Below are 12,933 nucleotides of genomic sequence, written 5' to 3' on the forward strand. Positions count from 1 at the left end.
TGGCAATCCAGTTCTGGGTCACGACCCATAGGCCCTGGCTTCATTTAGGGGCAGCAGGAGGTATTTCCTCTTGAGCCCCTATTTTTGCTCCCTTGCTCTCCCCTCCCCCACTCCGAGACCTCATGGGGGGGGGGAGGGGGCCACCCTTCTGCTCCAGCTGCTCCCTACACCGTGGGTCAGCCCCATTCTTCGGCCAGCCGGCCCGGCTGGTGCCGAAATCTCCCCGCCAGGAGTGGGGTGTCTCTGGGCTCCAGCCACGCCTGGGCCACTCGTGTCTTCACCTACAACTCACAGGGCCGGGAAACGCAGGGACGGCGGGCGGCCTGCCCGTGCCGCCGCAGCCCCGATGCCGCGCACAAAGCAAGGGCGCCGGCTCTCCCCGTACAGGCGGACCTTTATTGAGCCAGGAATACATGTGCCATTATATCATAGGTAGATACCAGGGTCAGAAGGGCAGGAGAAAGAGGACGCAAACCAGCAGCACCACGTAGCACGGACCTGGCCCACGCCAGGTCACACCCGCCCCCACACGTCCCCCAAAACACAGCGGGAGGCACCATCTGGGGGCGGTACGTGCTCCCCCGTCTCCAGATCCAAGCTCTGGGCCTGTTCTCAAGGGACGGGTGGAGGACATTCTGTTGGGTGGGTTTGGAGGAGTGAGGAAGGCTTTGCAGGTAGATGCCGGCGCCTGCCTGGGCTCGGCGCAGGAGAGGCAGGGTCTGAGCCGTAACACGGTGGCTGCTCCGGAGCCGGTCTGGAAAGGGCCCACTCCGACAGCGAGGCTGGGCGCTGGGTTCCCACCGGCGCCTGGGAAGTCCTTGCGCGCGTGGTTTCTGTGCCTGCCCTGAACTGTGGGCACCGCGTCCAAGCGGAGGCAGCCCCTGGGCCCTTCATCCTGGCGCAGCACCGGGGCCGCTTGCCTGTCAGGATCTCAGATCTAGGAGGTGCAGCGCTCCCCAGTCTTTTTTCCCCTAATTCCCCCCGCAGCTCCCTAGACAGCCCCGAGACCTCCCCTGGCACCCTTCCCTTCCCAGCCTGCCTCAAACAGCCCCAGCTCAGTCTCCCCCAAACGCTTCCTCTTCCTTTTGGCTCTTGGATTGCCGCAGCACCTGACTGGGAACGGCCGGGGACTGAGCTGGGCCAGCGGCAGGTCTCCCTCCACAGCTCTGTCTAAACCTCGCCTGCGAACATGCCTGGACAGCCGCAGCACTCAGCACTCTTCAGCCACACGGATCAAAGCTGGGGGGGATCTTCGTTGTTCCCATTTTGCAGCAGGGGGAAACTGAGGCATGGAGCAGTGGAAGGGACTTGGCCACGCTCACCCCGCCACTCCATGACACTTCAAATGATGCCTTAGTGAGGCATTGCCAGAGACCGGATTGAAGCCTGTACAATAATGACTCATCTGGAGGAGGGCAGTCGGGAGCATCTGGCCGATGAGATATAAACAAGGGGACGGGCAAAGAAAATGAGAAGAGGGCAACTTCAAATGCTGATAAAAGGAAATATTTTTCCACACAAGGCACAATTAGCCTGTGGAACTCACTGCCACAGCAGGGTGTCGAGGCCAGATGCTTAGCACGATTCAACGGGGGTGGGGAGTTTGTCTATGGATAACAAAAATATCCAGACTTATAATTAACTGTTAGAGATCCGGATGAGCCCAATGTGAGGGGCAGAGTCTCCCTCATCAGCTACTGGTGGGGGCGGGGTTCTGAGATCTTCCTCTGAAAAATCTGCTGCTGCGGCTGTCTGAGACAGGACGCTGGGCTAGATGGACCCACGGCAGGGCTGAGTCAGGCTGGCAATACATGCGAAACCCTGGTTTTCCGGCTCCCACCGCAGGGTACACGGTACTGCAGCGCTCTGCCAGGGACTCCCGCTCCCAGGAATCAGAAGACCAGGATTCAGGTCCCAGCTATGCTGCGGATCTATTGTGAGACCCTTTCCTAGCCCCTCACTGCCTCCCATCCAGTTTCTGCCTGACCGTGTGCGATCTAAGTCTGATTCCTCCTGGACTGGGGGGCAGGGCCGTGAGCTGGGTGGTTCAGACAAGCCACGGAGTTGGCTGTGTTCCTGTTGGTCAGCCACTGACCTGGGAGTCAGGGGCTAGGGTTCGAACTCCACCCCGACCACTGGATCTGCCTGTGGCTTTTGGCAGGTCACCCAGGGCCCCTGGCGCTCTCAAAGGCGCTTGTCCTGGATACCAAGGCCAGAAGCGACCACGGCGACCGTCTGCTCTGGCCTGTCTATAACCCTGCCCAGGGACCTGCCCCGCAACAATCCCCAGCAGATCTTTTAGAAAAACAGCCCCTCTTGGCTTAAAACTTGTCAGTGATGGAGAAGCCACCCCCGGCCCGTGGGAAAGAGCTCCATGGTGAATTACCGTCACCCTTAACAATGGACACCCTATTTCCAGGCTGAGTTTCAACTCCCAACCGTGGGATCACGTTAGACCTCTCTCTGCTAGACTGAAGAGCCCGTTGTTAAACACTGACCACGTCACCCCTTCCCCTTCTCCGTGTTACGCTAAGCAGACTGAGCTCTGTGTCTAGCCATAGGGGGCCGGTTCTCTAATTGTTGAATCATTTGCACGGCTCTTCTCTGAACCCTCGGCCATTTGTCAGCATCCTTCTGAGGGTCTCGAGATGCGAAGGGGCTGGATGTTTTCATTGTGATTTCAGAGCCTGTGGGCTTGACCGCCTGTCCCCAGAACACTCTTCAAATCCCTCCATGCTGACTCCAGGGGGAGCAGGGATTTCAGGGCCTGTTTAATCCTTACCCCTCTACTGCGAGCGGCCAGCGAGGGGACAGCTAGATGGCAGGCGATTGTGCCGCGGGCCCCTGCCCACTCAGAGTGAACGGCTGCAGTTTAGCTCTCCGCCTTTCAAACACACCCGCGTGTCTCTGTCAAACAGCGACCAGCAAACAGGATCTTGGAAAGGGAAGGCCGGGACGTGGGTAGCGCTGCTTTCCCGTCCAGGCCTTTCCAGGAGGCCAGCGCTGCCCTCGGCTGTCTCTGGGGGCACAGCTTGGATCCATGTCCTACCAGCGGGCGGGGAATCCCAGCTGCTCTGCTCAGGCAGGACGTCCCGGGAGGGCTCCCTGCTGGGCTCGCCGGCTGCATCTCCCGCAGGGTGAGGGGGATGCCGGTGACAGTCCTTGGGTTGCCCCTCCGGCGGGCTGGTGCATTCGGTCAGCGCTGCACTGTGGAGACCCCCCCTCCCTGTCCCATCATCCCATAGGGCAGGGCTGCAGGCCGGGCTGGCTTAGACTCCCAGCGGAGGCCCCGGTAAGCCTGGGGGCCCCTGCACGCCGGGATCACCCTTCAGACCCGGTGGCCCAATCTGGCCCGGCGACCCTGGCTTCCCTGGGATCCCTGGCTTCCCTTGTGGCCCCGCTGGCCCCACTGGTCCTGGAGCGCCCTCCGGCCCCTGAGGGCCCACGTCTCCTTTCAGGCCTGTCTGTCCTTTGAGGCCAGCTTGCCCAAAGCTGCCCTTTGTGCCTTTAAATCCTGGCAAGCCTTTCAAGCCAATAGGTCCCCTCTCGCCCTGAGGGCCTGGGACGCCTGGAGGTCCTCTGGATCCCTGTGGGCCGGGAGAGCCCAGACCCCCAGTATCACCCTTCTCCCCCTTGCTTCCTGCAGGCCCCTTCACTCCCACATCGCCTTTGAGTCCTCTGGGTCCAGGGAGGCCAGGCACACCTGGGGGGAAAGGAACAGGTGGTGAGTGCAGAGCATCATTAACCTATATTACCTTGGTTACAGGATCCAGGTAACAGGAAAAAAACAGGTAGGGAGTGCAGAGCATCGTTAACCAATGTTACCTTGGTTACAGTATCCAGGTAACAGGAAAGAAACGGGTGGGAGCGCAGAGCATCCTTAACTAGTGTTACCTTGGTTACAGTATCCAGGTAACAGGAAAGGAACGGTGGGGAGTGCAGAGCATCGTTAACTAGTGTTACCTTGGTTACAGTATCCAGGTAACAGGAAAGGAACGGTGGGGAGTGCAGAGCATCCTTAACTAGTGTTACCTTGGTTACAGTATCCAGGTAACAAGAAAGGAATGGTGGGGAGTGCAGAGCATCGTTAACCAGTGTTACCTTGGTTACAGTATCCAGGTAACAGGAAAGAAACAGGTGGGAGTGCAGAGCATCCTTAACCAGTGTTACCTTGGTTACAGTATCCAGGTAACAGGAAAAAAACAGGTAGGGAGTGCAGAGCATCGTTAACCAGTGTTACCTTGGTTACAGTATCCAGGTAACAGGAAAGAAACGGGTGGGAGCGCAGAGCATCCTTAACCAGTGTTACCTTGGTTACAGTATCCAGGTAACAGGAAAGGAACAGGTGGGAAGCGCAGAGCATCATTAAGCAGTGCTGCCTTGGTTACGGTGTCCTGGCAATGGGAGCCTGAATGGTCCTCCTGCCCTGCAGAGGCATGCCACTGGATAGCACTGCGCTCTGCAGATGGAGACCCCCCGACACTCCAGGCCAGTCGAGCAATAAGGCAACGAAGGCCCAAAGGCCCCTGACACCTGCCCGCACAGTCCTGGGGCATCAATCACGTGGGAGACGCCCTCCCAGCCCTAGCCCTGCTTGAGGCCACAGAGGAGGGGGACGCCCAGCCAACGGGCCCAGGGAGGGAAGAGCCTTTCCTGCCCCTGCCCCAGGGTTTGGAGAGCAGCTTGACCCTCTGCCAGAATCGCCGGGTTTCATCGTACCAGCTCCCAGGAAAGGGCTGGTGTCTGAGCAATTCTCCCATCACTGGTTTTCCCAGCTGTGGTGGAACGGGTCGGCATGCCTCGGGGACCACGGTCACTGCTCATCTAGCGCTGGAGCTGCCCAGCTCCGCCCATGCTCCCGCATCTCAACCCTCAGCACCCTCCCCCCCCCCCCCCCCGCTATCACAGTCCTGGGCCACTTCACCAGTCATGACACACAAGGCCACTGCACAGTCCTCCTTCAAACCACACTGTAAAAGCCACCTGACGCTTGCAAAACACTCGCCAATGGCTAAGCAGCAGGGCGGCCAAGACCACTGCTTCTCCCACCGTTCATAATGACCTGACTGGTATCTTGCGCTCCCCCCTCTGTCTGGTGTAGCCTCTCGTTATCGCTTGTCTTAGATGCTGAGTTCTCTGGGTCTTTTAGTTTTATGTTTGTATAGGGGGTGAGCAGACAGCAAGTGTGAAAAATTGGGACGGGCGGGGGGGAGGGTGGTAACAGGCATCTATCATAAACAACACAGCCCCGAATATTCGGACCGTCCCGATAACATTTGGTCACCCTATTTGTACAGCCCCCAGCACAATGGGGCCTGGCTCCAGTAGGTGCTGCATTAGCACCAATAATAAATATTAATATCAAGCTGCACTGTGGTTCTGGGAGGTGAGAAAATGTGGTGTCGGATTAGCCCAGCCAAATAATTTCCACCAAGCAGCATTTGAACCCGGCGCTCTCTGTTTTTCTTTAGTGAACCGACCTGTGGATATTACTCCGGATATTACTGAGGCAAACAGGGTAGTTCTGAAAAGGAAGAATGTTTAGCATCTGACACGTGCCCTTGCAAGGATGAACATGACAAGAAATCTCAATCCTTGTGCTTCAGGGCTGAGCAGCAGAGAGGAACTGGGTGAAATCGACCGCTCCTGATAAAACAGGACCGAGCAATTCTGTGCAATCATGGGGATTTTTTAAAACTTCCCTCTGCAGCATCCGACTTTGGCAGCGGTCAGAGACAGGAAACTGGGGCAGATGGAGGCCCCAGAAAAGACCTGGGGGCTACAGTGGACAAGAAGCTGGATATGAATCAACATATTGGGCTGCGTTAGTAGGAGCATTGCCAGCAGATTGCAGGAAGTGATTATTCCCCTCTATTTGGCACTGGGGAGGCCACATCTGGAGTATTGTGTCCAGTTTTGGGCCCCCCACTACAAAAAGGATGTGGAGAAGTTGGAGTGAGTCCAGCGGAGGGCAACAAAAATGATGAGGGGGCTGGAGCACAGGACTTATGAGGAGAGGCTGAGGGAACTGGGCTTGTTTAGTCTGCAGAAGAGAAGAATGAGGGGGGATTTGATAGCAGCCTTCAACTACCTGAAAGGGGGTTCCAGGGAGGATGGAGCTAGGCTGTTCTCAGTGGTGGCAGATGACAGAACAAGGAGCAATGGTCTCAAGTTGCAGGGGGGGAGGTCTAGGTTGGATATTAGGAAAAGCTTTTTCCCAAGGAGGGTGGTGAAGCACTGGATGGGTTACCTGGGGAGGTGGTGGAATCTCCATCCTTAGAGGTTTTTAAGGCCCGGCTTGACAAAGTCCTGGCTGGGATGGTTTAGCTGAGGTTGGCCCTGCTTTGAGCAGGGGTGGGACTAGATACCTCCTGAGGTCCCTATCTTCTAGGATTCTATGCGGGCTGGTTTTCGGCTGCTGTCTGATCAGTTGCTACGCCCGTGGCGGTGCTGGCCAGTAAATCGCTGTGTTCACCCTGGCCATGGCGTTAAGCAGTTGGCGAGCGGGGCAGCGAGCCCGGTGCAGCAGCAGGGCATTTGCCAGCGGCTCTGTGCAACGTGCTTACGGCTGAGAATTCCACCAGCAGGAGCAAGGGAAAGCGCGAGGTGCCCACCTCCTGCCACTCCTCCTGTTTATCCTGCCTGCCCGTTAGAGATGCCGTCATGTGTTGACTCAAGCGGCCCCGCCGGCAGAGGGACACACAGCCAGGCACTGTCTCAGGCTAGGGCTTTCGTGGGAGGAGCTGCACCTACTGTCTGGCCCTGCCAGGTCCCTGGCTTGCTTCGCATTGCTCACTTTTTCCATAAGCGACAAGGCCGACAGCCAGGCGGGCTGGTGTATTTGTGCCGGGGTCACTCCTGCTCTCTGGGGAGGCTGGGATCAGCCCCTGCTCTCCCATCAGCTCTAAGCAATAGACACATGCTCTATCTCTGGACTGCAAGATGCTGCTGGGGGGGGTTAGCTAACATAGGATATAAACAGGAGGTTCCCCCGTGCTTTTCATGGCTATAGCACCCTGGTGTCCTGGCCAACTTCCAGCGTGGGCAATGTTCTCCCTTTCCATAATCCCTCCTGCAGTTGTCTCCTGTCCTTACTGCAGGGTGTTGCTGTGTGCTGCCAACCAGCCGCTGGGCTCCACCCCAGAGGCGGCTGCATTTCAGCGGTGGCTAAGGTAGTTCCTATGCCCTGACTTTCACGCCGCAGGTTCCCAAAGCGTTTTCCAAAAGGCACACAGGCTCGCCACCCAAATACCAGCCTCTGTAGGAGAGCGGGGGTTGGCGTAGCCGCTGGGGGAGGCAGGCCCGCCGTGGGGAGGGGTGGGGAGAGGCGACAGCTGGGATTGGGGAGTTGGAAGTCTGTGCACGGGCAGCTAGGGGAATAGTGACTAGGCTGGGGAAGGATTTGAGCTGGGAGACTGGGCCAGGCACTTGTCCGTTACAGGGAGGATGGGGGAGGAAGAGGGGCAGGGGACAGGGAGGCTCTGTAGTTGCTGGGGGTATTGATGATAGTGTTATCTATAGCACCCCCTGTGTGGGGGTCAGCCCCCTCTCATCACTGGGGATTCAGAGCAAGACACGGCAGTGCTGGGCTGAACCTGAAATAGGCCCTGGCTGCCGAGTTCAGCTCTGGGTCTCAAACACGCCACGCTCACGTGTGTCTGCACCTGGGCTCTGCCCCGGATGAGATTCCCCCGGCCTGGTCCCCAGGGCATCACGCCCAGCTGCATCAATGCCCGCCCCTCCTCCCTGTGCTACACAGCCCCGGGAAACACGAAACGCCCCCCCTTTACCCCCAGCACCCCAAGACTGCTTTTAAAATAGGGCTTGGCAGCTCAGCTGTTTCCAATTGCTTTTACCGCCGCCAAAGCACCAGTCAGTCTGCTGGAAACCTACCGTGCCCTCAGCCTCCACGTTCCCCGTGCCCACCCCTGTCCCACAGGGCGGCAATGCTGGGGGCCCCAGCAGACCATTCTGGGCGGACCCTGCTCCCGGCACTGCTGTCCCATCTATAACGGGACGGAAATGCGGCAGTGCAGACAGAGCGACCCCTGTTCCATCAGCAGGCTCCAGACTCCGAGCCGGGAAAACCGGCTCCTTTCTGGTTTAGCCGCCAATGAATTTACAGGGCGTGGTTTCCGATCCAGGCCTCTCACCACCAGCCCACCCCACCCCCCCGAAGGATTTCCAGTCTCTAATAAGCAATAAAGTAGCGAAATGAGCTGCTGGGCCTCAGGCCGTTTCTAGTGGCCAGGTGTTCCCCAGGCCCTCCGGTGACAGGGACACAGGTGCATGGCCCAGGGTTATCTAGTTGGAAGTCAGAAGACACGCGTGAGGAAACCAGATCTCAGGCGTCCTATGTCACAGGCAGAGGCCTCAAAGACCCAGAGAAAGGGAAAAGGCTCTGGATGTGGGTGAAGAGGAGACCAGGGCCTGGGGAAGTCCTAGCCCATGGTTCCTCGTAGGCAGGCAGAGAGCGGATGGATCACAGCGCCCAGAGAGGGCACAAGATCCTGCTCCAAGGACAGAGGACCGAAGACAGTTCCTTGTCCCCAGTTCCTGAGGGCCCGACTCCACTTCCAGCTGAGGTGTAATTCCCAGTGTGAGGAGACATCCCCACACCAGCTCTCCTCAAGCGAGAGCGCTGAAAACGCAGCGCAGCCGCTTGGCCGGGCAGACACGCAGCGCGGCCACACTTTATTTTTAGTGCTCTCGCGCCATGACAGCAAGCGAGAATCGCCTCTGCGCTGCCCAGTGTAGACGTGGCCTGTGTCAGCGTCCCCAGGGCCGTGGTCAAAGGAGGGGTTTTAAAAGGAACGCGTCCAGGAAAGTATTTGAACGGTCACCAGACTGGGGGAGATCGAGCTTCATCCCAGTAAAGATTCCCGCAAGACTCCAGTCCCACCCGTGGGAATTCCCTCTGGGTTTGAATAAGAAATTGACATTTGAGGACGTAGCAATGGCAAAATACGTCTCAGGTCACCCCCGATGACAGGCCTCTGCCAGTGTCAGATGTGGCAGTAGCTGGCATACCCCATTCCCTGACCGGGAGCTTTCCTTGTCTGCTAAGCCCTGTCCCCCCCACCAGCCCCTCTTCCGTTTTACAAATGCTCTGTGGAGAGGGAAATGGCACTGACAGATGGTAAGTGACAGAACGCCGCCTGGATCCCAGCCAGTCGACGGCGGCGGTTTGCCGTGCGCCAGCCAGCTCCGAACCAGCCAAGACGGGCCCACAACCGAAGAAGTTGTGCCTTGAACCGTTCGAGCCTGGGGGCTTTCACCAGGGAACGCAGAAGGGGAAACTGAGGCAGCAGACAGGTGACCTGAAGTGGGGGGGCTGACTCCAGGACCTGTCTTGAACTGGAGGTTTTGGGCTGCAGACACTGACTTTCGGGGGGTTCTCGGGCCCCCGATTCTGCCGCTAAAATCGCAGGGCTGAGATTTCAGAAGTGAGGAGCTGTCTTTGGTGCCCGGCATGAGACGCATTAAAGGGCCCAGTTTCAGCGGGGGGGGGGGAAAGGGGAAGCGCAGCGCTTTCAGCAAAGCAGGCCCCAGGTCAGGTCTCCAGCCACTCTCGGCCCAGGGCAGTCGGGGTTACCGCTGCCGCCCTGGGTGCCACACGGACGAGCCGCCAGCTGCGAGGGAAACCGCGGCCTTCCCTGCTCCCTACTGAAAACAGGGCTGGCACCCACACACCACAAAGTAACCCCCCCTCTACACCCCCCCACCCCCCACCTCGTAACACACACAGATCGCAAACCACCCGCCCCACACAGCACAGCCCCCGCCCCCAGACTGGCATCCCCTTGCCCGTCTTGGCAGAAAGGCCGGGGATGCAAATGGCGTGACTCGTTTCTCCCTCCGCATGCCCCGGGGTTGCTGCCGGTGGGGGCTGGGGCAGGCCGGCAGGGGGCAGCGTGGGGGCAGCCCGGGTGAAATCTGCCCCGGCTGAGGCTGTTCTGTGGCTACCCAGGGGCCTTCGTTCCCAGGGCACCTGCTCGAAACTCCCTTAGGGCAACACTTGCCCACAAAGGGCCGGGCCCTGACACTGCTGCAGTGGGCGCAGTAGGGAAATCCAGAGACACGTTAGCCAGCCAAAGATTTGCTCTCTCCAGGGGTTCCCCCGCCACTGCCCCCTGACCCACAGCATGGGTCACAGCAGAAGGGAGCTAACGCTGATTTTCAGCCCCTGCTCCGAGCAGCCTGCCAAGGACGGGTGTAAATCGTCGGCGGGGTTTGAACCCAGGGCATGCAGCTCCGACCTCCCCTGCCTGAGGTGCTGGGGTAACTCCCCTGGGGAGGCAGCAGTAGTAGGCTATTATCCTGCAAGCAGGGCAGCCCCGAGAGGGACTAACCCAACGCCCGCTTTACAAGCACGTCACCCCAGCAGCACCTGACGCTACTAAGCCTCACCCCTGCCGCGTGAGTCCCTCGGTCTTTAGAAAACGCAGGGGACACGGGCTCCTCAATCAGACACCAGGGGAAGGACAGGACGGAGGCATCGCTGAGCTGGCCCAGGGCCGAATTAGTCCTGGGAGTGGGCAACTAACGGGGGAGCCAGCTCTTGGCCAGCGCGAGTTACCTTAATTAAAGGCACCAGCCCCGATCGGTCCCGTCAATGGAGTAGGGAGGCGGAGGCCGAAGGCTCTAGAACAGAAATGACTGGAGGGACGGAAGTGGCTTGCTGCCAGGTGAGCTGCCAGCGGGTGGCATCCAGGAAAATGCCACCTGGTTCCTGGGGATTGCAGTGGCAGGAAAAAAATCTGGGGGTGGCAGCTCTTCCCATCAGCTCTTTCTGGGAATCAGCCCTGATTTAATCTTGTACGTCCATGCGGGGGCCAGGCTGGCTGTGGGGAATGTCCCAGCCTGGCCCTGGTGCCTGAGACGGGACCAATCCGGTGACCCCATGGGGCATAATAAAACTGGGGACAGAAAGAGAGAGGAAGCCGGGTGAGCCAGGAGGAACCCGGGAATGACAGTAGAGGAGCGGGCGAGCCTGTAACAATGCCGCTGAGGTCAGCCCATGCACGCCCCCACGCCTGGAAGGGCTGGGTGGTCCACGGCTGAGCGAGAGTCATAGAATCCTAGCAGATGAGGGTTGGCAGAGACCTCAGGAGGTTTCTAGTCCAACCCCTGCTCAAAGCAGGACCAACCTCAGCTAAACCATCCCAGCCAGGGCTTTGTCAAGCTGGGCCTTAAAAACCTCTAAGGATGGAGATTCCCGCACCCTCCTAGGTAACCCATTCCAGTGCTTCACCACCCTCCTAGTAAAAAACTTTTTCCTAGTGTCCAACCTAGACCTCCCGCCCTGCAACTTGAGACCGTTGCTCCTTGTTCTGTCATCTGCCACCACCGAGAACAGCCTAGCTCCATCCTCCCTGGAACCCCCTTTCAGGTAGTTAAAGGCTGCTATCAAATCCCCCCTCATTCTTCTCTTCTGCAGACTAAACAAGCCCAGTTCCCTCAGCCTCTCCTCATAAGTCTTGTGCTCCAGCCCCCTCATCATTTTTGTTGCCCTCCACTGTACTCTCTCCAACTTGTCCACAACTTTTTTTTTGGGGGGGGGGCCCAAAACTGGACATAATATTCCAAATGTGACCTCACCAATGCCGAATAGAGGGGAATAATCACTTCCCGCGATCTGCTGCCAATACTCCTACTAATGCAGCCCAATATGCTATTAGCCTTCTTGGCAACCAGGGCACACTGCTGACTCATATCCAGCTTCTTATCCACTGTACCCCCAGGTCCTTTTCTGCAGAGCTGCTGCCTAGCTCATCGGTCCCCAGTCTGTAGCTGTGCATGGGATTCTTCCATCCTAAGTGCAGGAACTTGTCCTTGTTGAACCTCATCAGATTTCTTTTGGCCCAGTCCTCTAATTTGTCTAGGTCACTCTGTATCCTATCCCTACCCTCCAGGGTATCTACCACTCCCCCCAGCTTAGTGTCATCTGCAAACTTGCTGGGTCCTGCAGCCCAGCCTCGTGGTGGCACCATGAGCTCCGCGGAGCCAGGTGCGTGGCCAGCTCTGCCCTGCCCTCTGCACATCCACTGCGGAAGGCTGATCCTTTGCCCCTCCCGGCTCCCCGGCTCCAGAGGCAGCCCGGAGGGCAGGCAAGACGGTCAGTGCCCCGCAGCTAATGGCGAAGAGCAGGGCTCGAGGAAGGCCAAAGTGACCCCTTCAATGCGACGGTGGGGGAGGGAGTGTGGGGAGCTCCACCAGCTTCCTGCACGCCCCGGGGACCCCCGCCCCCCGGCCTCGGCAGGGATTGTCAGCGCACCTGGCCGTGTTGCCCTAAGGGAGTTTCGAGCAGGTGCCCTGGGAGCGAAGGCCCCTGGGTAGCCACAGAACAGGCTCAGCCGGGGCAGATCCCACGCAGGCCACCCCCACGCTGCCCCCTGCCGGCCTGCCCCAGCCCCCACCAGTGGCAACCCCCTGTCGTGAGGGTCGCCCGTTGAACGCCCGGCCTGTCTGCCGAGCGAGGCCATGGGGTGCCAGTCACAGCACGCACGTGTGTGTGATGATATGTGGGGGAGGGCAGGGCTGCGTGTGTGTGTGGTGATGTGAGCGTGTTTGTGTTGTGGAGGAGAGGGGGGCTGTGTGTGTGTTGCACTGTGTGTGCATTATGATATGTGGAGGGATGTATGCGGGAGTGGGGGGATGGGGTCAGGGTGTGTGTTGTAATGTGTGCACACGTGTGTTGTGTGTGTGAGCTGTGCGGGGAGGGGAGGTTGGGTGTGTGTGTTGTGAATGTGTGTGGGTGTGGGGGGAAGGAGGATTGTGTGGGGAGTGCATTGTGATATGTGGGTGGGTGTGGGCATGGGGGTGTTGGATGTTTGTTGGGATGTGTGTGTGTATGTGGGTGTGAGGTAGAGGGGGGTTGGGTGTGCGCGTGGATTCATTGTGATGTGTGCGTATGTTATGGTGTGTGGGTGA

At 58.7% G+C, this 12,933-nt stretch overlaps 1 protein-coding gene across 1 annotated transcript in view; it reads right to left on the reverse strand.

Annotated features, from left to right (window-relative positions):
- Positions 1 to 376: 376 nt before the first annotated feature.
- Positions 377 to 12,933, reverse strand: part of SCARA3 (scavenger receptor class A member 3) — a 43,112-nt gene continuing 30,555 nt past the window's right edge. Inside the window, exon 7 of the mRNA XM_067534033.1 lies at positions 377 to 3,703. Within this exon, the coding sequence (XP_067390134.1) occupies positions 3,270 to 3,703 (434 nt within the window). The 3' untranslated portion in view covers positions 377 to 3,269. The remainder of the gene's footprint in view (positions 3,704 to 12,933) is intronic.

Source organism: Emydura macquarii, unplaced genomic scaffold (assembly GCF_026122565.2).
Source record: "Emydura macquarii macquarii isolate MOO-44397 ecotype Brisbane River unplaced genomic scaffold, CSIRO-AGI_Emac_v2 contig_3372, whole genome shotgun sequence".
Taxonomy (NCBI): domain Eukaryota; kingdom Metazoa; phylum Chordata; order Testudines; family Chelidae; genus Emydura; species Emydura macquarii.